At 49.0% G+C, this 25,916-nt stretch overlaps 1 protein-coding gene across 1 annotated transcript; it reads right to left on the bottom strand.

Moving 5' to 3' along the window:
* Positions 1 to 208: 208 nt before the first annotated feature.
* On the bottom strand, positions 209 to 14,769 carry ZNF217 (zinc finger protein 217). Its single transcript, XM_045980589.1, is given in 7 exon segments — positions 209 to 2,360; positions 4,512 to 4,643; positions 6,088 to 6,323; positions 6,325 to 7,513; positions 8,459 to 8,575; positions 12,284 to 13,765; positions 14,766 to 14,769. Coding segments are annotated over 6 exon segments (3,138 nt in total). The 3' UTR covers positions 209 to 2,360; positions 4,512 to 4,533.
* Between the last annotated feature and the right edge of the window lie 11,147 nt (positions 14,770 to 25,916).

The following is a 25,916-nucleotide window of genomic DNA, read 5'->3' on the forward strand; positions in this document are numbered from 1 at the left end:
TTTGGGGATAAAACTAAATCACGTCTGAGATTGGCTTTCAAACACCCCGGGGGGCGAAGAGGGGAGGAGATCAAAATACTGCTGGAGAGCATCGAGGATCCCCGACACTAACCTATTACCCTGGAGGCTTAAGATTGTACTTATAAGAAATTAAATAAAAACAGAAACCAGGGACACAATAAAGACCAAAACGCAAGACTGCAAAACACCAAATCTATATTTACATCCACATATAATAACATAACTTTAAGCTGAAATATATCATAAATAAAACAAGTAATGTCTACTGTTTGACAAGTATCAACAATTAAAATAAATCAAATTGGAATGAAATAAATACATAAACAAAAATCCAACGGATTGTACCTCTATTATATGTACTGTTGTTGCAAAGGAAAAATACAAAACCAGTAGTATCCCAATAGTTAATACTGATAGACCAAAAACAAAAACAAAAAATTTTAGAGTACAAGGGCTGTGAAAAAAAGGACATTTTTACGCATTCAGAAATTCAGAAATGTGGTTAAGAAAGGAGAGATATGAAAGCCCCCAAAATTTCAGCATGGCATGAACTGACTTGTTTTCAAATAGATTTGGTGATTTTTTTTTTAAAGTACAGGTTTAAATTTCAGCCCTCTATCTCGTATCCCCTTTTAAGATTTACATTTATAGTCACAGCGAGCTCTCTGCAACACTCATCGGATTAGGCAAAGATCAAGTCAATCATCTTGCAAAATGTGTTAATCTTCAAAAATAGGCTATAAAAGTGCAAAACTATGAAAACAAAAATCTAGATTATGTACATATGGCTCAGCTTGTGGACAGGAAAAAGGTAAATAGTGTACACTTTCCTGATACAAAGCACTTCATTGCAATGCCAGCAGACCGATCTCTAATCAGGTCTCCCTTCAACGCGGGAGTTAAGACTTCTCTGTCAAGTACGCTTCGTGGTGCATAATGAAAACAAAACAAAACAAAACAAAAATCAGGGTTCTTTTAGGACTTTACTCTCGCTCTAACGCGGAAGGGCAGGGCAAGAAAATTTAACAGTGCAAATTTATTTCTGAAACAGTTTTGCGGTTGCTAAACCAATGTACTGCTGAAAAAACTCAGCCACGGACAGACTATTAAGGGAACCAAAGTTTAAAACACCTAACAAGCCAGCCGGTGGCTATCCTGGCTTTAAAACCCAAACTGCAGACGCATGGAGAAAAATGCTGCTGCTCAAAACCACCAAAAATGGGAAGACAACAGAGGTCGGGTAGAGATCTCATCTTCCCCCTTACCAGAAGGCTCAGCCAGCGGTTCCTTATTCAGAATCGACGTGTCTGTAACGGACTCGAATACGTCCACAGGTCACCCCAACGCCGGGCACACCAAGACATCCAGATACAAACCTAAAATTTGCCCCAAAACGTTCACGTCCTTTAAAACTGCTTCCAATGTGTCATTCGCATGTATCATTCAGCACTTTTTTTTTTTTCATACTAATTTAACTGAAAGCCAAACAACCTGGATTTTCCAACAGAAATGATTACTGAGACAGAAAATAAATGGAAGAGACTCCACATACAAATCTGGTGTGTTTACTGGCTATGTGGGCGCTCCGCAGAGGACACGCGTCTCTGTAAACACAGACACTTCAAAGCCCCACAAGCCACACCATTCTTTCAGCCAAGGCTCGTGGCTCCGGACTCTCCCTGACAAAGTGAAATTCGCCATCAAAGGGCACCGGTTTCAGAAGGGCCGACCTCAGGACAAGCAGCACACCGTCACAGAGGGTCAATACTTCCGTTGACAATTTTGTGAAGACGAGAGACTGAGGAGGATTTAACATAATACAAATCCTTGGAGACATTTTTTTTTTTCTTTAAAAACATACATTTTAAACAAAAAGAGCACAAGTAGCAGGAACCGCTCAAAGTGACGAGCTACGTGAGAGGAAGAGTCACACACAGTATCCCGACAAGCAGGTCTAGAACTTACAATATGTACAGTTACCTGAGGTGCGAACATCATAGACTTTCTCCCCACCCCACCCCCCCAACCCAGAAGGTTTCTTTCCAGCAGCGCTCAAGTAGGCCAGACACTCCTCTTCTTATTTGGTCGGTTCTAAAAAAAATATGATTCAGGGGCAAAACAGAGATTTCCAGTCTCCATTCGTGTACAACCCAACTGTTCCAACTATAGTTTTTATTGCTATTTGGTACAAAAGTGAACAGGACTTTACACAACCGTAGTGTTCCTGGTACGTTACATGCATGGCACGGTCAAGCTTATTTCACGGCTTCCACCACCGGCTCTCCCAAAGGATGGACGAACTCCATTCACGGACAGTACGTACACACGGCCATCGCGAGCTGCGGAAACAAAGGTTCAACGCGGTTAGGATGAAACCGAGAACAGCTGAGAAAATCGGCCACAAGCGAGTGCCACCAACAGAACTACGGGGGGTGGGGGATCGAGGCCCACAAAGAGTTCCCACTTGAGCTCAAATGTCGCAACAAAGGGGCGCCTGCCTGGCTCCATGGGCGGAGCGCGTGACTCCTGATCTCCGGCTTGTAAGTTCAAGTCCCGCAGTGGATGTAGAGAAGACTTAAGAATAAAATCTTAATTAAAAAAAAAAAATAAGTGGCAGTGAAAACACCAGGACACCAGGACTCTCACAATGCGGCACCGTCTCAGAGACGCCCGCTACATACGGCACAGTGACCTAATGAAGGTGACTTTACCGAGAATCGGAATTCCTAGCAGTTACACGGAGTCTGGCAGAGGCCAACGGTCACTGACGAGAAACCGGAAGTTTCTAACATCATCTGTTCGGGGAGCATCTAACAAGTTTTATCAGGGATGTCCCAGCAGGGGGCGAGGCAATAAACACAGGCGTCTCCTCTCAAGCTCAGCAGGCAGTGAAGTTGGACACGCAAGCGAGGGAAACCTGGCCAACGGGACCGCTCGAGTGTGCTGCTGCCGATGGACGGTGCCATCAAGTGCAGGAAATCGGTGACACAAAGGATCTGTCCCTTGTAATCCAGACATTATTCGTTTTTGTTTTAATGGAGAGTGGACTGACCCCATTCCTGTGACAACACTTGACGCTCATTCTACTTTCACTGTCTGAGGGGAAAGAAGCGAGTAGTCCTGATGGGCTGACGGGCCCCACGAGTGTCCCCCTGAAAACAGGAGGGAGAAATCCTGCCCTGGCCTGGGAGGGGGGATGGCAGTCCCGTGACAGGACAAGGGTTTCTGCGAGAGAGAACTCAAATCTTTCCGTAAGCCCCAATCTTCTCAATCAACACACAGGTAAAGGAGGCCTCGAGCAGGTCTCGTGTAACTCTGGCCAAACCTGGAATTGACTAGACTACCACGCGCACAACTATGCCGCTGCTGCTCCAGTTTTCTGTGTATCTACAGTTACATACGTTTGCCGCGGGAATCAGCAAGTCAGAACGCAACTACTTGCTCCTGGCCCACTCCCCTCCCCACGGAGGAGGCGGCACAGAGGGTCTGAACGAGCTCTTCAACAGGAGGGCTGGGGAAGGGGGACCCAGGCACCAGTTCAGCAGACCCAGGACAGAACCAAACAGAGTAGGCACCGGGCAAGTTACACCTCCAAGCCTTGGTACCCTCATTTGTAAACGGCCTCTTAGCCCAGCGGTCAGCAAACATCTTCTGTAAAGGGCCAGAACGTAATTATTTTCAGCTTTGCAGGCCCTGAGTTCCTTGTCACAACGACCCAGCTCTGCTAATGCGGCACAGAAGCCGCGGCCGACAGTACAGGAAGGAACGGATGCAGCAGTGTACCAGTCAGGCTTCCTAGACAGAACCGGGTGCTAATCCCTGGCCTGATGTCCCCCGCTGTGGGAAGGCCTGAGTGAGGTCAGGATTATAAAACCCTTCGAGGCAGAGCATAAAATAAATGCTTAGTAAATCCCAGTCGCTACTGTTATTATTGCTACTATCATCATCACAGATACCCACAGACTTTGAGCCACTCAAAGTCTGAAAACACTTTAAAATTAAAATTAGGGGCGCCTGAGTGACACAGTCCATTAAGTATCCTGACTCTTTTTTTTTTTTTTTAATTTATTAATTTATTTGACAGAGAGAGAGATCACAAGTAGGCAGAGAGGCAGGCAGAGAGAGAGGAAGGGAAGCAGACTCCCTGCTGAGCAGAGAGCCGGATGTGGGGCTCGATCCCAGGATCCTGAGATCATGACCTGAGCCGAAGGCAGAGGCTTAACCCACTGAGCCACCCAGGTGCCCCAAGTATCCTGACTCTTGGTTTCAGATCAAGTTGTGTCTCAGAGTCACGAGATCGAGCCCCACCGTGGGGCTCCGCTGGGATTCTCTCCCCCTTCCCTTTCGCCCCTCCCCACTGTGCTCTCCTGTTCTAAGATAAATAAATGTTGTTACGTATGTAAATAAAAATAATTTTACTTTACATTCTACAGGATAAACTAGATGGTTTCTCTTCAATTAAGTAAAATCAACAAATCATACATGCTCACCTTTCTTACCCAAAATAGGAAATCAAGTTTTTTTGTCATTTGGTCGATAATGTGCATTCCCAATAAAATTCTCATAGTTTCTCTTTTGTAGCATGCTGCTGGACAAGTGTTGGTACGACACGGGTCTTTTTCCTGTTTGGAAAAAAAAAAAAATGTGGAAAAGTGTTTAGAATAAAGTTCAGTAACTGAGAAGGTGTTTGTGGACTGTCAGAGGTCGGTCAGCTTTGACGATTCCGGACTGGGAATGGGGTCAGAACACACCAGTTGTGAGCATGTTGCAAACTACCACCGAAACACTCTTAAGTGCCCTGAGGATATTTGCTAATACAAAATTTCAAGTCACTAAAGCTAAAATAGGCCTAAGTCCTGCGCTGTCATTAGTAAGAACTAAAAAGTCAAGACCTAGGGTTTAGGCACAGAAAAAGAAAAAATGGGAGCATAAAATATTTTAAACTTATGTGCACCAGAAACCAAAACTGTGGGGAAGCGGAGGAAAAAATGCTGATTTTAAAAAAGGTTTTCCAGGGCGCCTGGCTGGCTCAGTCAGTGGAGTGTGCAACTCTCAATCTCGGGGCTGCGAGTCTGTGATTAAGAATACTTAAAAATACAATCTCTCAAAAATTAAAAAAAAAATTAAAAATAAAGAAGAATTTTGCTTGCAAAACAGAGCCCAGACTTTCCAAGTTAAGGCAAAGTTTTGACTCCTATACATTTTAAGAGCTGGTAAGAAGAAAAATAGTTTTAATCAAAAGGCTGCAAAAATTCGTATTCTATCACAATTTTTATGTAATTCACTGGTGTGTGTGAAAGCAATTGTTTCTTAATTTGCTGATGGCATCAAGCTATCCTTGATAAGAGTAGTCACCCACAGAACCCTCAGTTGGAAATTAATACAAACTGAGAGGTTTCAAACAGATTTCTCTTTGGAGCTGCACAGACCAGCAGGACTTACATCCGACAAAGGAAGGGGTTTCATTAAGTTTGCCAAGTGGGACAGGTCCCCGGGACACTCAGATCTACTACTTTACATGCCCAGGTCTGCACCACACACCCTGGAGGGAGTGCAGCCAGGAGGAAGCAGGCTGAGAACATTTCCACGCGGAGAACTCCAAAGTAAATCTACTTTAACAATTTATCCATTTCGGGGATAGGGTGTCCCTCTTAAAATGCACTTAATTTTTAACAAAGGCTAAAAATAAGGCAGCGTGCGTCTAGAACATCCAAACTGTTCAAAAGACTGTTCACTGGGGTTCCTACACTTTCTGTTCCTGGTGGGTGGAGGGCCCGTGCTCCCTGGGAAGAAGCAGGGAGGAGGGTCACCGCGAGGTGCCACCTGCTAGCGCGGACGCTGGCGGCCGCATACACGGCAAAGGGCCAGAAGCCGAGGTCCGGCTCCGAAGGACTTCAGCGTGGGGAGCGGAGACCTCACCCCAGCTCCGACCCCAGACTGGATCACCCCAGACCGGACATGCCCGGGACGCTCGGCCCGGATGGTCAGTGAGGCCGGGGGCTCGGGGACCCGGGAAAGCCAGTCCCCAGGCCCGGGGTGGGTCCATCCCTCCTGGCCAGGGCTCACCTTCGGCGGCGGGCCCGCAGGCGAAGAGCGGCGCGGGCGCGGCGCGGGGCTTGGGCGGCAGCGCGGCGGGCGGCGGGCACACGCACTCGCCGGGCAGCAGCGACTGCAGGCCGCGCACCACGTGGTACTTGGGCAGCTCGAAGGCCCGGCGGAAGGCGGGCGCCGGCGGCTCAGCGTCGGGTCGCGGCCGCTTGGGCAGTGGCTCTCCGGGCTCGGCCGGGCGTCCGCTCGGGGGGGTCGCGGCCCCGCGGCGCCCAGGGGCGCTCCGCACAGCCGTTGGCGGCGCCGGGGCCGGGCGGAGCGGGGGCGGCGGGCACCCGGGGCTTGGCCTCGGGCCTCCTGCCCCTCTCCGGGTGGGCGGGCTCGGCCTGCCGGGCGGCCCCCTGGGCCCCGCCGGACTGGGGGTGCGCGTGCGGGTGCTGGTGCGGAGGCCGTGGCGCCTTCAGGTTGCTGGGCGCTAAAGTGCTGGGGTCGAGCCCCGGGGGCGGCGGGGGCCTGGCGGGCGCAGCAGGGCCCGGCTTCCCGCGGTCGCGGTCGCGGTCGGCGGGCGCGGCCTTGGCGGGCGGCGCGGGCGCAGGCCGGGCCCGGGGCTTGGGGAAGTGCGCCAGCGGGGCCACGTCCTTCCCCAGCAGCGCGGGAGGGCAGCCAGTGCGCCGGCTGCGCAGCAGGGACTTGCTCCGGCAGTTTTTGTGGATGTCGGGATTGTATTTATGCTCCAGCCTCTGGTGCATCATCAAAACCTCGGGATAAAAGGTCTTGAAGGTACAAAACGGGCAGGTGATCCCTGGGATTAAACTCTTGCTCAGAGAAATGGCGGGGCAGCCGTGAAGCGCTCCAAGGGACAGGTTTAGCGGTTTCTCCTGACAGTCCCCGCCGGGCTTGTGCTTGCCGTCGGCCACCGTCCCCGCCGGCTTCTCCCTGGGGCTGCCGTCAGCACCGTGGGCCGCACTGCCATCCGCGCGCGCAGGGACCCCCGCCTCCGCCCTACACGCTGGCTCCGGGGGCTGAGGGTCACCTGGCGCCCTCTTCTGCAACACGTCCAAGTACGCAGGGGCAGGCGCTTTGCCCATTTTCTCAGTACTGTCATCAGTTGCATTTTTATTGAAATCCTGAGTATCTCGGTGTACTGGTGAGAGGACAGCGCTGCCCAGAACATTCTGAAAGGTAGAGGCCATCCCCTTAAGTTGCTTTGAAGGTGGGCTGCCTTTAACATCTTTGGCACCATCAAAAAATCTTTTCAAATTTTTGGTTTGCACACCGTCAGCGGCCAGTAGTGCATCTTCGGTCTCCTGGTTTTTCCCATCGGTCTTGACTTCGGCGGCAACATCAATCTGCTTGTCCTTGTGATGTCTCTCCAGGTGATACCGCAGAGATGTCTTCTGCGCTGCAGCATAGTCACAGAATTCACATTTGTATGGTTTTTCACCTAAAACGAGAAATGCCGCTGTGTCACACAAGGTCATGAAAAACATCAAAATCAATCTTTGGAAACTGAACTAACTGCCAGGAGAGAATATAATATAGGGTCTTAACTTTTCCCTTCTCTCCCTACAAATCTGCACATCCACAATTCAAGTTGCTCCCTTCCGTCAGCCTTATTCTACTGAATACTTGAAAATGCAAACACACGTCTTCGACTTTTTTAAACATAGCACATTTTAAACTTATTTAACCTTCATCATAGCCCTATGGCACAGGATATCATTATCCTTTTACAGCTAGGAACACTAGGCACAGAAGGGTTTAAGGACCTGCCCAGGGCTGCACAGCCAGTGAGCGGAAGAGACACAGTTCAAGTCTGCCCAGCCTCCGGAACCATTACTATGTTACAGCCGCTTCTAAAACCTAAAGAAAATACTAAATACATTCTCATTGCCTTCTAAATCATAACAGCTAATACAGAAAAGGCTGTGGCATTAAAAAACACTGAAGAGGGGACGCCTGGGTGGCTCAGTTGGTTAAGCGGCTGCCTTCAGCTCAGGTCATGATCCCAGCGTCCTGGGATCGAGTCTCCCTCTGCCTCTGCTGCCACTCTGCCTGCCTGTGCTCTCTCTCTCTCTCTCTCTCTGGCAAGTAAATAAATAAAATCCTTAAAAAAAAAACAAAACAAAACACTGAAGAGGTTTTAATAAGATAAGAGGATACAGTAGTCAGAAACTAAGTAAGAAACTAACTTCAAAACAGGAACGGTTCAAGTTACAGGGACACTAACGGACTTAAAACGAGAGCTGCCATCAGGGCACTACACACTCACTATGAAACGACTGCAGAGGCCTCGCAGAGTATTTGAACAATACAGAAAGAAGCCAAGACACAAAGCTACATAATTCTTTGAGCTAGTAAGAATTAAGAAAACCTAGAAGTTCCTTACCTGTATGCGTTCTGAGATGAATATTGAGGTAATAATTTGAACGGAAAAACTTTCCACAATAACTACATTCTCTTGAGGATGTAAGATGCTTTATTTTTCCTCCATCATCATTTTTATCTTAAAGCAGAAACAAAAAATATTTCTGTAAGAAGACAGCTCAAGTACACGAGTAAGACAAGCTGACATCAAGTATTTTTGATGGAAACTTTTTTATGGAAAGCATAAAATAATTTTTGTATCGGTGCTGGGGTACACCAGAAAGGATAGAACACACCACACGCTATTTTGAGACTGTCTGAAGTTTTCGAAGCTTTTTAGAACATGTGTGCCCTGTTTCTAGGTTTTGTTTTTGTTTTCTGAGTCCAGCAGAATTCAGTGTCCCGGGTTCAGTCCTTCCTTTGCCTCAATCACAGGAAAGATCGTAGCAGACTGACACGCATGGGCAACTTTCTGTTCTCCAAGCATGTCTGCAACCAGCAGGAACTGGCAGTCTCCAGCTGGACCTACAGACACGGGCTGGGATAACCCGCCGCTTCAGGAAAACTGATTTAGAACACTCAGCCAATTGAAATTGCCAATTTCCCCAACCACCAGGGGAAAGAAGTCTGTCTTAAGATTGGGCCAGCTACCACTAGAGGGTAGCAAGCACAACTTAATCTTTAAAGAAAATAAAAGGTTTGGGCACTGGGTCAAACGCCTAAGAAAGTTTGTCAAAATTTAGCACGTTTTGGAAAGCAAATTGTATCATTCACAAGCACTCACGTGGCCAAAAATATATGAGATCAATCAAAATCTGTGCCCAAATGACAAAGGCCTAAACCATATACTTCAATCTCTGCAACAACCAGGCCGGCGTATCTGGGCTGCAACAGAGTGAAGGCCCACTGGGGACACTAATTAAAGGATGATCACACCCAACCACCAGCCTCCAAAAGACAATGACATCTGCTACAGGGAAGATACCTGCTCCCAGAAACGTGACTGCTAAAGCTCTAGATAACCCTGCTCTTACTGAAGACTATGACGTGCACCGCAATGAGCACCAGGAAGTGGAGTCATCTCTTAAAATTGAGCAAAACCAAACTGGCTCTTTTGCCTTGAAAACTGTTAATTCCAACTAAAAAGGGCTCTTTTCCCTGCTCCTTCCCCATTTTGCATTTTAGATTATGTAGATCTAGCTTACAGATTTTAAAAAGCAGCTTAGGAGCCAACCATGGGCAGCCTCCAATCCAACAGACAGGACTGCACGGTCCCCTCACTCCTCAACTCCCCCCGACAAAAGGCATCCACCGCTAAACACCTCTAAACACCGTCAGCAGGCAGAGACCACCACTGACGGCGAAGACTTAAAAAAACAATCACATGAACAACCACTATTAAACCTACTATGAAGTTGAACAAACACAGAAACAATTGCCTTTTGATCCTAAAAGTCAATCTCAAGAAAGCCAGGTTGACAGTAAGTAACAGGAAGATAAATCCAGACCACCACATCATAATATAGACTTAGGAAAATCAATTTTCTAAATACAAAAGGCCCAGCTTTGTCTTACAATCACACCCAACGAGCTGCATTAGAACCTTACTGCAATTTCCTACTCCCAAGTATGTGTCAGGATTTATGGTATGTTGCATCATATCCAAAAAGTTATGAAATCCATCTGTTCGAACATAAAGGACGTGAAATGTCCACAGACACCTGGTCCCTGCTCCTTTGGTACTGCCTCTGATTTTACAGTTCCCGCAAGGACTGCAAACTTTTTATCAAGAGGCTGTTGAAATTATCCTTGGAGGTGGAAGACGAGGGTCGATGAACCAATTTTGCGAACAGAGAGAAGAAATCAGGGCAAAGAAAGGTTAAGCAACATGTAATCAGCCACAGAACAATGCAGTGGCAGAACCAGACGAAGGGCAAGTCGTGGCGCTCCCAGCTGCGGGCATTCTATCCGCCTGGCGACCAGGACTGCCACCTGCTTCTTCTGCCCACACCACCCATTGGCAGAAGGAGACCGGCCATCTCACTTCTTTCAGGGCAACGGGGCAGCTCACAGACCCAACCATCTCCCCACTACCGCATGTCCCTGAACAGGAAGGACACTACTAGGAACCCCGCTGAAGACAACAGGCCTGTGTTCAAGGCCTTTGTTTTATGATGTCATGAAGACACCATAATGGGGTTTTCTAGATTTCTGAAGACTGTAGTATCCTAAGTGCTAAGGTTTCCTGTGTTCCCTGAAATTCAAGACATCCTAAATCCTCATCAGGAACGTCATCCTTCGTGTGATGGCAAAGAGAACCCGACACTGTTTGGAGCACGAAGAGTCCAGGGTACGATGTGGCCAAATTCACTTTGAGTCTCACACCCGAGTTCGCACAAGCCAGCCACATACCATCAAGCTACAGCCAAAGACCACTTTTGTGAATGATAACATCCCTCTTAGACTGAGTCACGTTCCCACCATTCAGTTGGGTGGCCTCAACTGACGCAGGGGCTCTTTTAACTGCCTTCAAGGAGCCAAGCCCTTTATTCAAACAAAATATTATTTAACAGATAGAAGCACCTCTGGTTCAAGTGCAGATGGGCAAGACCTAAAACACGGGGGGAATCCTCTGCCTTGGTAAGTCCCTGGGGCTCAAGAGATGAGAGGTCCCAGGGCAGCTCGGTGGTTCAGTCCTTAAGTGACTGCCTTCACTCAAGTCATGATCCCAGGGTCCTGGGATGGAGCCCCACACTGGGCTCCCTGCTCGGCAGGCAGCCTACTTCTCCCTCTCCCACTCCCCCTGCTTGTGTTCCCTCTGTCTCTGTCAAATAAATAAATAAAACCTTAAAAAAAAGAGAGAGAGAAAGTTCCTGAGCCTCCAGCCACTATGTCCTCTAAAAGCCATTCAGACAAGACAAATCTGACTGAGCACTTGAGATGCTTTTCAACCATCTTTGCTGTGCTCAGTCCTTTTATTTCACACACAAATGCTTAGTGCCCGAGCTCTTAGCAAACACTAGCCCCGCAGACAGAGGACAGGGTAGCAGGTAGCACCCGTTTCTCTAAAGATAACCCTTGCTCTGGCTGAGAATCATTCCCGGTACCTTCTGCGGCGAGAGCACCGAGCAGAGGAAGCGCACGAGAGCTCAGTCTTCCAACACAGGGATGCGGGGCGCATGGAAGGCCAAGCCCTGAGGCCAAGCCCAGCATCTCTCCCCGGATGCCACGGGCACCAGGGCCACACACTCGCGGGCTGGGGGACCGCCCCGCAGCGGTCGAGGTCCTGCATCCCTGGCACCCCACCCCCCGCTGGGTGTCAGCCGCACACGCACAACACGACCTGGACACCCAGAACTCTCTAGACGCTGCCAGATTCCACTGGGGGCAAAAGCCCCAGGTCGGGGGACGCCTGGGTGGCTCAGTGGGTTAAGCCGCTGCCTTCAGCTCGGGTCATGATCCCAGGGTCCTGGGATCGAGTCCCGCATGGTCTCCTTGCTCGGCAGGGAGCCTGCTTCTCTCTCCACCTCTGCCTGCCTGTGTGCTCTCTCTCTCTCTCTCTCCTTCTCTCTGACAAATAAATAAAATAAAGTATTAAAAAAAAAAAAAAAGCCCCAGGTCGGAACCACTGCCCCGGCCCGATGCACAAGGGAGGACGCTGTGAGGCCGGCGTGGCCTCTGCGACCAAAGATACAGCAACAGCAGGTTCAGAACGGGAAGAAACCCCGAGAAGAATCACGGCCCTGCGAGCTGACGGGGCTCGCGACCGGCGGGCACCCCAGGGGCCTGGGCGTCCCCCCGGCCACCCCCGGGGCCCGCGATCTCTGGGACGGGGGCAGGGGCTTACCCAGATGGAGCCCCTCGGGAAGGCCGTCCTCGGAGCCGTCTTCAGAGCCGCCCTCCCGCTCGACGGCTCCGTTCTCGTCCAGGGCGGCGGGCAGGTCGGGGGAGCACGTCCTGGGCTGCCGTCCGTCGGCGGCCATGGTGGGCGACTCGGCGTCCGCCCTGCGCTCCTTCTTGTGCACGCGCGAGTGCAGCACCAGCTGGTGGTAGGTCCGGAAGGCTTTGCCGCACTCGGCGCAGTGCGTCGGCTTCTCCTTGCTGCCCGACAGCTTCGGGTCGGCCTCCGCGGAAGGCACTTCGCCGCCGGCGGCTCGGGGCTTCTCCTTGTCCTGCGCGAGGCCCGCGCAGCCGCTCCGGCCCGCCCGCGGCCTCCCCGCGCCCTCGGCGTGGCTCTTGCCGGCGCCCCAGATCTCCAGCAGCTCCTCCTTCTCCGAGCACGAGTCGTCGTTGTCGGTGCTGCCGTCCTGGCCCGGCTGCTCCTTCACCTCGCGGCACACGGCCACCTTCCCTTTGGTCGCCAGCTGCCAGGCCTGGTAGGTGGTGAACGGGTCGAGCTGAGGTATCCATTTCGGGGGCCTGCGGCCGCTGTCGGGGTGCGAGGCGGGCCTCAGCCTCAGGAACTGCAGGAGCTCGTCCCCCGGGGGCGCCGTCCCCCCCGGCGGGGCGTCCGTGCGGGGCCCGGCGGCCCCGGAAGCCGGCTCTTTGGTGTGCATTTTCCTGTGCTCGAGGAGGCTCTCCTTATTCGGAAAGAGGAAGCCACAGACCATGCAGATTTTGTAAGGGGAGGCGAGGCTCTCGGCCGCCGGCTCCTGCACCACCTCGTTGATGGTGGCGGGGCTCTCCGCGCCCTGCTGCAGGCGGCTCTTGGCGCCCGCCTTGCCGGTGTGCGTCCGCATGTGGTTTTTCAGGAACCAGGGCTCCTTGAATCTTCGGCCGCACACGCTGCACCCGTACGTGAAGGAGTCCTTGTGTTTCTTCATGTGGATCTCGACGTCGAAAGCCACTCTGAAGGTCTGCCCGCACACTTCACAGCTAAATTCTTCATTTTCTTTACAATTCTTGTCCTTGGGAGGCTCTGCTCTCACTTGACTTTTATCGAGGGGACTGAGATACTCCGCTTCCACGCGCAGGACCGCGGGCTCACAGAGGATCGGCCGGTGTTGCATTAAGACGTGTTTGTTAAGGTCTTCTGAGTGTGTGAAGGTCTGACTGCAAAACATGCAGTCCAAGGGCATATATCCTTCTATTTGGATTATGCTTTTCTCCTGCGTCGCTCTGAAAGGAACAGTGCTGGTCCCTTTTATCGACACAGCATCATCCAGCTCTGTCTGGGTGCCAAGGGGGCTGCCGATCACTTCTGGTCCGTCCATATATACCAACAGGGACTGAGTTGGCATGTTTCCTGGCACTTTAGGATTGTATATAAAATTAGAATCCGGTGGAGGAATTTCTGGAATTGGGATAAGGCCACTTGTAAGACTTGTCACTCACACCCCCAGCAGCCCTGCACTTAGCACTAGAACAAATATTTGTTATGAAAGTTCAAACGAAAGTATATTCCTGTAGCGTCTTATCTTCAGAAGTCATAGGAAGCTCGGTGACAGAGCCTCTCACTGGTTCTTTGCACACACAAGGCAGACAGACTCCCCAACGCTTTGATTCAAATATGAGTCAGCACAAAGCATTAATTCTCTTTGTCTCCACTGAGTGAGTGATTCAATTGAGCAAGAAGTCAATCCCAGCAACCTGGAGACAAGGGATTTCCAAAACCTAGAGGGGCCAAAAAAAAAACACAGAAATGGTTAGCTGCAGCCAGGGGAAAGAGAAGCCTGGTGTGGATGAGTCACAGCTGGTCGGCTCGTAGCAGAGAAGGCGCCCAGGTCATCTGCAGCTCTGTTAACCAACACAGTGCGTGTCCAACATGCTAGTTAATTAAATCATTAGCATTTTATCCAATCAGTACACTTAGCAAATCGCTAGATTTTCATCCAGCTAAGAAACTTAACACGTGGTCCTTGGATGATTTCAATCTATAATGTGAAGATTCAGAGCAGAAACTGTTAAATTCAGCAGAATACATGGTAAATGCCAACACTACCAGGCACATGGGTATCCTTATAAACAGACACCGACTGCGAAAAATGACAATTACAGCACTTGAAGTAAAACTTTAAAAGCCAGAACTTCCAACTGTCTTATATATAGTCAAGAAACACAAATGCCGGGCACCTGGGTGGCTCAGTGGGTTAAGGCCTCTGCCTTCAGCTCAGGTCATGATCCCAGGGTCCTGGGATCGAGCCCCTCATCGGGCTCTCTGTTCAGCGGGGAGCCTTCTTCCTCCTCTCTCTCTCTCTGCCTGCCTCTCTGCCTACTTGTGATCTCTCTCTGTCAAATAAGTAAAGTATTTTAAAAAAAATTTTTTAAATAAATAAATAAAATAAAATAAAAAAGAAACACAAATGCCTAAATGCACCTTTGAAGCTTACGCATGCACCTGCCAACAACACACATACACACACAAAACCCAGGAACCTTCCCTGAAATCCATGTTCAACGACTATAGAACACCTCGGGATGATGCTCATCCTGACCAAGAGAAACCTTCCACATTTTGGCTCATAGGATATTCTAACCCCCAACCTGCTGCCCAAATTCCCAGTTTGCTTATAACAACTTTCCGCCGTCAACAAACCTCAGGGTTGTGCTTCCCTGTCCACACAAAAAATAAGAAAATACATACACAAAGCAACTTTGTGCATATACACTTTAAATAAAATCCTCCACACTGCCAGCCCAACATGGCTCAGTCTTCCATGAGAAAACAGGTCCTCCCGTTTTTTAACCCACCTTTCACATTATGCACTGGCCAGTTGAAAAACGGACTAGGACTCTATTTAGCTTTGCAGGCTCAAGATTTAGAAGCTAATTTTCATTCTTGAAGAACTAACCTCCAAAAACCCAATACCACCCCCCCCACCTTTCTGGCAAGCACAGAATTGGTTTTTAAATAGCTTCTCTGTGACTTTAACGGAGGTCTGTTCATTCTCGCAGCAAAACAGAAAGATTGCCAACTGCTCCCATCACCTCCAGCTCTACTGTCTTCTCTCCACTTCCTCTAAGAGCGAGGGCCTCTAGGCTCCCAGAAGACCAGGCAACATTTCTTCCCCTGCTTTACACTCATAATACAAGAAAATTCTCAGGCCCCTTGCTCTCTTTAGTTTTGAATCAACCCTATCTTTAACATTAAGCTTTTCTAAACAAGACTGCAGATCAAAGATCAGGGTAAAGAAAGAACGCACTGAAGTGTTTTATCTTAACTTCTGGGTCTTTTGTTGTAATCACAATGGAGGATAAAACACTGGGGACTCGCTACCAGCTTGGTGGGAAGTAACAGAACACTCCAGAGACCTGAGTTCTAGTTCGGACTAAGTCACAGCCTTCAGGCCGTCACCACCACATACCCCATCTTGGTCTACTTAATTAATTAATCTATTTAATGGTGGGGATGATTAAATGACAAGTTCATCCTCAAGAGTTCCAAATCTCTGTGGTTCTGGGGGGTAGGTTTACATTATGGACAGACCTAATTTGGGGGGTCTATGCAGTCATTTATTCACTGGACAAACATTTACTGATGGCGAGAATACCCGGTAATATTTTACCTGAAGAAATTAACAGTACATATTCTAGAAAAGCCAGCTCTCAAACTCAGACAACACTGTTTTCACCAGCTGACGGCTATATGAAAAACAGAAACAGCTCAACGAGTTCTCCACAAAGTACACAGATAAATTTCAATTTGAATAAAGGCTGTCCTCTATTTGAGACACTTTCTATTTTTTGGTTGCAAAATAGCTTTTTAAAAAATGAAAGAATGGCAATAGGGAGCAGTAAAGTTTTTGTTTTTTTTTAATGCCCTAATTTGCCAAAATCAAAGTTAGTGCTCCATATCAGACCTCAACATAATCTTTTATTTTTTTCTTTTAAGAAATTCTACTACTCTTGATATTTTAAATTTGGGGGAACTCCAGTTTTCTACAGATAATTTTTCCCAAAAGGACACCGATCCTAAACTCAGTCTCTGAATGAGAAACATGATGTGGGTACATCCCTATTATTTATTTCCCACCCAGGGTAATGGCATGTAACTGGAAATGCCTGACTTCGAGAAACAGTTCGGTTTCAATTTTTAATCTCTGAAATGCTCAAATATCTGAGTAAAAAGGAAGTCATCATCAGCTTCTAACACAAGACCTGAAAGATTAGTAAAGGAGGCACAGTGAGAAAAAGAAAAAAAAAAAAAATCAAAGAAAGAAGAGCTTCAGTTTGCCCTTCATTTTGTGGGTGAAGGATGGATGAAGGCCTGGAGATGAGGGGAAGGAGGCCCTGCGCCAGGCAACACTGAAGCACTTCTCCCTCAAGAGAAGCTTCTGGCACAGATTCTGATGGTCATTAACTGTGCACACAACTGTCCTGGGCAGTAGACTGCGTTGGGTCATTGCCATCCTTACTGCTCGCTCAAGAACAGAAACCTGGGCCATTCCTTTGGAGTAAGAGCCCAGGAGGGGAGACCCTGTGTCCACCGTGTTCGCTGCTATGCCCCCTCCCGCCTAGAAGGGGTCTCTGGCACGGGGTCAGGCCCTCACGAAACCCCCAGTGACTAAATGAACAAACAGTCCATGGTCAGCACAGGGGTAGAGTCAATATTGCCCATCTCTGGCCACAGTCACCAACCATAACTCAGCTGATATTAAAATTAACTTGAGGGTTCATCAGACCTTCTACCACCTGGCTCTCTCTGTTGGTGCCATCTAATACGTCATTCTCTGCAGTTTCAAGGGTATAATAAAAAATAATCATATTTAATCACACCACGAAGTTGACCCGCACAAGCAACACTGTATCATTCGGATTTCAAACTGCTCTCCTTACTGAACCACCGAAGCAGAAATGCAGGACAAGCTGGGGAAATCTGAGAGCAAATGCCTTCAACTCTCAACTTAGAAACTGAATGCAGACTAAACACTTCCTTAACCTATAAACCAATTATCTATATCACTTAAAACCAATCTGCTAACAAAATCTAAAATCTTTTAGAGTGATTGCAATAACAAAGACTTTAATACTAACAAAACTTACCAAAAAATAGACATTCTAATCTAATTACTGTTAATAACAACCATGCCAGGCGAGTCAAGTGAGCACCCACACAGCCGTCCCTGAGCCCTCGGCGTCTCCAGGGGGAGCACACAGAAGCCAACCGCACAGCAAGACGCGGCTGGCAGGGAAGTTGTCTGTCTCCGCGGAAGAACTGGAGGAGGGAGGAGGGAGGAGGGAGGAGGGAGGAGGGAGGAGGGCGGGATCATAATCCAACCCCTACAATCTAAATGCGTTTAGTTTGCAGGAAAAGTCAGCGTGCGGAAACACACTAGGCTAACTGAAAGGCAGCTGGCAGGAATGTTTTCCAATGTTTAAAAAAATGCTCTTAAACCTTTACTCAGGTAAATGACAGCACCTACCCTTCAGCCGTAAGCCCCAGGCACCGGAGGCAATACGCAGTGTCACCTCATAGTCTCAAAGAATCGGAGGGCTTACTTGATACTGTGATCACTTCAATGGAGACTTTTTCAAGAAAAACTGACAACCACATAATCTTTGAAAAAAAGGTAGGAACCGTATTGTTTGTTATCAGTGCCTGAAACAGAAGTCTAATGCTCTCTAGGCCATGTCTCCCGGTGGTGGTGGTTTTTGTTTTGTTTTGTTTTTTTAAGGCGGATACTCGTTTTTGAGTAAAAGCTCCTGTGAATTCTGCACAACCTCTAGATTCTGACATTAGCAAATATTATACATTGTACAATGCTTAATGAAAAACACGTTAATTTGTGCTGGAGCACAACAAATGAGAAGTCACTGCCACCTTGCTGACGACTGCTGTGACTTGGGAACAGTTCTTTATGTCCACATGTACTCACGCTGTTAACCTTCAGAGACTGTACAGGCTCTGCTTAGCTGAACAGGTCATCTCACATCTTTTCGATATGGCATATTTATTACCCTATCATAGAGCAACAGGAATTCAAAGGCCTCAAAAACTGACAAAACCACATAAAAATTCCATTTATAACCAAGTCATTTGCTGCATTCCTGCAAATCTACTTTCTTCCTCTGAGTTACTTAAGTGTCCAAATAAATGATCATTAAAATATTTAACCCAAACGAACTGCTGGTCTCTGGCCAATTCATTTGTACCCTTTAAGCAGCAAAATTATCTCCAAGATCTGGTCAGGAAACTTACAGTTTTTCTATAAATGTTCCTTCGGAAGGTCACACGTACCCTTTTTTGTCTTAATCCAACAAGTGGAGAGAGCTGCACAGAGAAAGCCACAGTGCAATCCAAACCTGTAACTTTAAATCCTTCAACCCTATTTCAAGGAAATCACCAAGGTCACACCCATGAGCTAAATGGTCAACCCAACTTTCCTAATATAGCTGTGGAAAGATGCTGAAAAGTTCAAGTGAGAGAAAAAGATTAAAATATTCCGAAGTTTACATTCAACATCACAATCTCAATGACCCAAAAGCAAATGACTGTTCAAAGGCAAAGCTTGGGAGAGCAGATCCTACCAAGCAGTCTCATTTTCTTGAACCGTAGGAAGAGCTCAGTCCTAACTACGATCAGAGACCAAAGTACTGTAAAAAAGTGTAATCACATTAGTATATTTGAGTGTCACGATTAAAAATGCTGCCTGATTCATTCCAAATCAATTAAGGTCAGTTAAATGATCTTAATGTGAACTTGAAGCCCCACATACTAGTTTTAGTTTCGGTATTATCAATACTACAGATCATGTGGTCTGTAAACTGGCTTTTCAAAATTCCATCCTGACCGGAAAAAGAGAAGTCTAAGGGAAATGAATAAAAAAAGACTTTTCATTAAGCGAGATGAAGCCTGGCTCTCTGTGAGGTTCCAGTACTGCTCCTTAACCAGTAAAGCTTTGAAAAGATTTAAGACAGGACAACTGCACCAAAAAGAGGGATTTCACAAACTGAAACAGCCAACTCTTCAGTCTCTACCTGTATTCTTTTGTCCTCCACAAGGAGCGAGAGAGCACGCGTGTGCCGGATAACTGTATCTACAGATAAACACCTTTAGCCAGCCTGCTACACCACCCTCCATACCTACAGCTCTTTCTCCACAGGGCCCAATGGTGAGTGTTCTTAATTATACCCCATTTAACTAACCAGATTAAATATAAACATGGGCACTGCCTTTTACGGCAGGAGCTCTTTCTTTAGCAACATTTAAATATTCCCCTCCCTATCTCTGTTGAGCAAATAACTCTAGCTGTATGTCTGGCTCTTTTAAGTCACCTGTTTGCTTTCAAAATTAAGGGGAAAAACTCTCCTTTCAATTCATCCATATAATCACCGCTAAGGAGACTTATATACTCAACTGAAAACAGAGCTTATCTGCAGATTAAAAAAAAAAAAAAAAAAAAAACCAAAACACTTCTTCTGGTGTAACTGACCTGTTTTGAGGTTATCCTGATTGGACACAGGTAGGAGAAAGAAAAACATGTAGTTCTCCTAATGCTGATACAAGAACAAAAGAGATCCAGACTCCCAACCTCCAGTCCAACCAGAACTGCATTTTAAGTCCATGAAGCTTCCTGACACGCAAGAACTAATGAACAAACAATACACAAACCCCTAACGAGGCCATTACAGAACTGGCACCCGACCCCAGGGTCCTGTGGCTCCTCTGCACCGAGTGAAGGAATGTGGTTAGAAACAACTTCGGTAAAGCCTGAGGAACAAAAGCTGAAGAATTTAAACTGATTCTGTCAATTTAACTCACCCAGCTGTCTGTTCGGGTTTAGTAATTTTATTTCTCAACTTTATCATAAAATTACCAAACTGGCCCCTAATTTCCAGTAACTCAGTTATGTAGTTACCCTGGGCAGGAAGTAATGGGGATGTTAAGAACAGTCAGTCAACAATGTTCAAATGTAAAGTCGTTAATGAGCATTCCAATGTTAAGCAGAAAAGGACAGTTTGTGGCGGCAGCTGGCTACCAGGGGCTGCCCCACTATTTATCTGGAAGATAACTTTATACAAGAATCGAGCTTGCTCATCAAGAAGGGCAGATTTTGGGAACGGATGGTCCCTGTCCCACTTCCTCAGAATCCGATTTCTCTCTGCCCTCATGGTCTCCATTCAAAATCCCGTGCCCCACAGGCCACTCTAAATTTGCCTAACTCTGCTGCCGGCTGGAGAAAAACAATCCAGATCACCTTTTTCCTAAAAGCCAACACTTGAGAAGTTTCTACACTGCCCCCAAGAAAGGAGGCCTTTCGGTCGTAATGATCAAGCTTCCCTCTCCCAAATTTCAGAAATTTCCTGCTGTCTTTGTGTAATTCCTTCTTTCTTCCACGTGCATTTAAACTGGTTAACACCCCTCCCCTGGGCTCCCCCGCCCCCGCCCCCGCATCTGGAGATGGGGTGTACAAATTGAGACTCCCCCACCGCCTCAAGTTTAGTTTACATGCTGTAACTAAACCCTTCCCTATTTAGAGCGTTTAATGTGACTGGGATTTCTTTTCTTTCAGCTCAGTAGCTGTTCTGTAAACACCTTCCAGGTTTTTATTTGTAACACCTCAGCAACCTGAAAACGGTTCTGTATGTTCCAAATGTAGTCGTTTCAATTGAAATCTCATTACACTGACTGTATTCTAGTGGAATACACCTCAGCTTATACAACGGTCTCAGATTTCCCGTTCCTACTGTACAATTCTGAAGCTTGAAAATATATAGCCATTGTTCAGGACTTTGGCTTCAACTTTCCAATTCACTTGCTAAGCATACGGCTACGGGGTTACACTCAAATAGGAAATTAGCAATGAACCATTTAAAATAAGTCATCCCCAGCAACCTCAAAAACCCTGACATGCAGGCCATACTTAGCATATGTTGAGATGGAACATTCTCAACTGAACTTGTCTTTGAGCAAATGGAAACAAAGCTTCACGTGGAACATAAAAAAGGCCCAATCATTTACAGTCCTCAGAGAGTCCGATAAAAGTATCTTTTTTTTTCAAGTAGTAGACAGCAGACAGTCAAGAGTCATTAGAACTACTCCAAAGTTCTTACGCACCAATACCATGTTTGTGACAACTGTGAGAAAAGCATGTAATTTTATAAAGTGGGAAAACAGCCCATCTTTTGGGACCCCCAAGGCTCTAATCAAGCGTCTCAGAATTAAGAGTGCTCCAGGGTTGGGAAAAGGCAGCCCTGCTGTGGCAAAAACATGCCATTTCATCATAAATGTTGTTAAAAGAGAGAAGTGATTATCTGAAAGGAGGAGAGAGGGACTCCGTCACTGCCGGGCCATTATACCCCTTAATTATTTCATCAGTTTGTAAGTGACTTGATTATTAAGTCTTATTTTCTGATTTCCTCTTTAAAGGTCCACTGGAAGGGAACCAGGGGCTGCTATTCCTCCCAGAAGTTCCTCTGCCAAAAATGGAGGCTTACAGAGAGAATGCAAATCCACCTCCACCTTCAAAGTAAAGGCAAAGTCAAACCCTCCTCTCTTCCCGCCTCCCTCCTCTTCCCTCCACTACCTTGGGGGGGGGGGGGGGGGACAAAATCAAGCTGTGATCTAAATAGATTCTTCAGGGTGAAGGGGGAAAAATATTTTCTACAAATTTTATCGAAGTGGTGTATTAGTTCCTTTTTTTGATTAGGAAGTGAAAGGGAATAATATGAACCCAAGACAACTGCTAAACTTCTCTCTTACAAGTTATTAAAAACAGCAAAGGTCAAACTGCAAAGTGTTAGAAGGTGCTGTGAAGATAAAAAAAGACTGAATGAAGTTAGACACTAAAGAAAAGTATGTGTCCTTCACCTGGAAAAGTCATAACCCTCCCCCACTTCCTCCTCCAGCTCGAAAACTAAGGTGGGGTCTGAAGGAGCAGCCTTCCTCCTCACACCAAATTAAAATTCCAAACAATCAGATTATTAACCCCATTCCAACAAACAAGCCAAATAAATTGTAAATTTGTGTCGTAGCTACTGACAACAGGATTTTTAAATAAGTCACTGTGCCTCTTTGAACTTAATACTTATATAACTGATGGGGGGGGGAATAGCAGCAATTTGGGGTGGGAGGGGTTTGACCTCACTGAAACACCAGTATTAAAAACACACACTACTAGAGTCTTTGGGACACTGAACAAAAACAGTATCTAAAATAAACATGACTTCTCAGAAAAAGTCATCTACCATTAAGGACACACCTTAAAAGTTCTTAGCACACATTAACTAAGCAAGCACAAACTAGTGGTTTGACTGCTGTATTTTTCAGACAAAAAGCTATTAGATTATTACTCTGCACTTGTCACTGCAAACACTGAAGGCTTTTTAGAAACTCTAGATTATTCATTCTCAAAGTTTTATAAAATTTAGCATTTTAACTCTTATTTGGTATCAATCAAGGCATCCATCCTGGGGGAGGAGGGGAGTACAGTAAAAGAACATTTTAAAATGTACTTCTTTGACACATACAAAAGAGAAGGTGCAAGGCCTCCCAAGACCCCTACCTAGTTGCCAGGCCTGGCAGGCAGCTGTTGTTACCCTGCCTTTTCTTTTGTTGAGCTTAATCTCATGTCAACTCATTCAACCAACTCAAAAGCGATGAAGACATAATTGAATCAACCTGAACTAAATCAGACCTAGGCTTCTTAAAACACACAGCTTAATAGTTCCAAACGATCTAGAAAGCTAGGAAACCAGCTAAGATGTAGCATGTAGTGGTCTACTAGTACTACTCGACCCCAAACTGGCCCAAGGACCACCGCAACAGACTTGCAGCTAATAAACGTTTAGGAATGTTCCTGCCAATGCCTCAAGCCCTATAGGCTGATTCTGAAAGATAAATTGCGACTCAAGGAATTTCAAAGAGGAACACACCAAAGACTTAAACTTTTAAGTGACTTTTCTTTTCTTGGGGGGGGGGGGAGAGAAAATAAAGTTTCTACTCCAAGTGTAAGCAAGCCACTGGGGGTCCCAGAAGTGGCCACTGGTGGCTCTTTCCTGTTCCTGTAACTAAACCTTTCGGAAAAGTCCCCGCCTGCCCACCCCACCCTACCCCACCCCCATCCCACCCGCCCAAGAATGCGGCTTCCCGTCCTCGGTGGCCCTTCCCTGAATCCCAAAAAATGTGGGTTCCAACCCAGACCTGAACGTCTGTCCGGATCATGGGCGCAGGTACCTGCCTGCACACCCCACAGGCCAGGTCTTGCCCCCACCCGTGCAGGACAGCCCGGGCCGCCCCAAATCCGGGGCTCCAGGGCCCCCAGCAGCGTCCTCCTCTCCCCTCCCCATCCCGTGCCGCTCGCATTTTGGGGCCAAAGCAAGAGAGAAGAGGGCTCTACATCTGAAACTGCGCGGTTTCGCCACTCAGCGCCTCCTGGCAGAAACTTCCCTTTTAAAAAAAAGAAAGAAAGAAAGAAACACTTAGAGGCGAACATTTCAATCCTTCCTGCCCTTTGGTTACTAGTTCTGCTTCCAGTTGGCTTCGGGACTCCAACTAGAAGCGAGAGCTACACAGATACTCTTTAAGCGTTTAAGGGCTATTTAAAAAGTTTCAAAAATCTTTAAAATTAAAGAGGTGGGGGGAAGACACCTTATCACACACATCCAGGAAACGCAGCCCGTGCACCGCCAGCTCAGGGACGGGCAGGAGACAGGACTCCCGGGAAAGGATTTTGGGGGCGCCGGGGGGGTTGCTGGGGTGCGCGTTGGGGTCCGCGGCGACGCCAAGCCCCTCCCTCGGCCCCTGTAGACGCGCCCTCCGCCCGGCCCGTGTGGACGGTCCCGGCCATTGTTTGCGGGGGACGCCTGTTAGGACGCATTGTTTTGGCTGTTCCCAAGTTGCCTCGGCCCCTCCCGGGCCATCGCGGGGGACCCCGCACCGGCCCCCTCCTCTCCGCCCGCCCCCCACGGCCCAGCCGGCAAACCCGGAGAGCCGCCCGGCGGAGCCACCCAACTTTTCCGGAACAGCCCCCCACCCACCCACGCACGCACGCAGCCCCCGGCTCCCTGCGGCCAGCCCCTCGGTCCCGGCCGGAGAAGGGGGACTCCCCGCCCCCAAGCCATCCTGACTATCCCCGAGAGTGAGTGTGATGGTAAAACACTGTACACACCGGGGGCTCGCCCGGCACCTCCTCGCCGCTGGAATCGCTCCGAAGCCGGGTGGGGAGGGGGCGCCCTAGAGGAGCGGAACAGAGAGCTGGAGCGGGGGCCGGGCGGGGCGGGGGTCCTCCGGGGAGGGGGGCGAGCTAACGAGCACGGGAGACTCGAGGGCGGCTCGGGGGGACTCCGGAGGGCGAGGCGAGGCGCCCCTGGGCCCGGCGCGGGCGGGGGGCGCGCCCCCTTTACCTGCGGCTCCGGCTCCTCGGCCATTTCCTCGCTCGGCGGCGGCCGGGACTGAACTGACACCACACGAGCGAGCCGAGGTTTGAATGAGGAGGGCGCAGGCGAGGAGGGGAGGGGGCGGGGAAGGCAGGAGGGAGGGGAGGCGACGGGGAGTTTCTCTCGGCCTTTTGTGCGGACACCTCCCGGGTTCCGCGCCCGCACCGGCCCCCCAAAAGAGACGGGGGGCCCCTGGGCGCGGGGCGAATCCATCTCCCAGGGCGCCTCGGGACCCCGCGCCTTGAAGACCCCCCCAGAGGGGGCACCCCCCCGCCCCCACCCCACCCCCGCCCGGGGGATTTGGGGGCCGGGCTCACCTCGGGCGCGGGGCTAAGGTGAGCGGGGCGGGGGTGCGCACAGGGGGCAAAGGCGCGGGCGCCCCCTACTCGTCCGCGCGGGGACAGTGCAGGCGCGGGGGGTCCCTAGAGCCGCCGGGGCGCGGCGCGTCCGGCGCCGGGGGACTGTTGGGTCAGAAAGTGCTCAGGGAGCAGCTGTTGCGCCCTCCCTCGGCCCCGCCGCTTGGAGACGCCCCGCCTCCTGCCTTCACCGGCCGCGCGGCCCCGCCCCCAGGCCCCGCCCCCGGGGCACGTGGTCCGCGCAGGCGCGCCCCTGCCCCGCCCACCGCCGCGAACTCCACCTCCGGGATGAGAGCGAGCGGACGAGCGCGCGCCCTCCCGTTCTCGCCCGCGATTCCCGCGCACGCGCGCGCCTTTCACCGCCCCCACATCCCCGCCTCCCGCCATCCGGCTAAACGTGGCCCGCGCGCGCTCCGGCGGTTCCAGTGACAGGTACGCGGGGAGGGGGCCGCGGGGGCAGCGCGCAGGCGCAGATGACGCCTCGGCCTGGCCGCCTCCCCCTCCCTTGCAAGGTGTGCCCAGGAGAGGGAGGGGCCGGCAGCCGAACTCCCGGGTCACCCCGAATTACCAGCAAAAAGCCTCTACACACATTTGAGTAGGTTAGAAGGCGGCAGTGCCCAGTTTTTCAGATTTTCGTCAAGTGTGAGCGGGGTCGAGGAGATGACATGATTAAAATGGTTTAATTAATCTTCATAAAGCTATCCTATAATAATTGTTTTTCTAAAAGAGCCCGACTTGCGCCGCTTTACACCTTGAGATTTCTACACTTGGCCAAGGTTCCAAGAATCCACTTGGCTTTGCTAGAAA

The sequence above is a fragment of the Meles meles genome, chromosome 16 (genome assembly GCF_922984935.1).
Source record: "Meles meles chromosome 16, mMelMel3.1 paternal haplotype, whole genome shotgun sequence".
In the NCBI taxonomy this organism is placed as follows: domain Eukaryota; kingdom Metazoa; phylum Chordata; class Mammalia; order Carnivora; family Mustelidae; genus Meles; species Meles meles.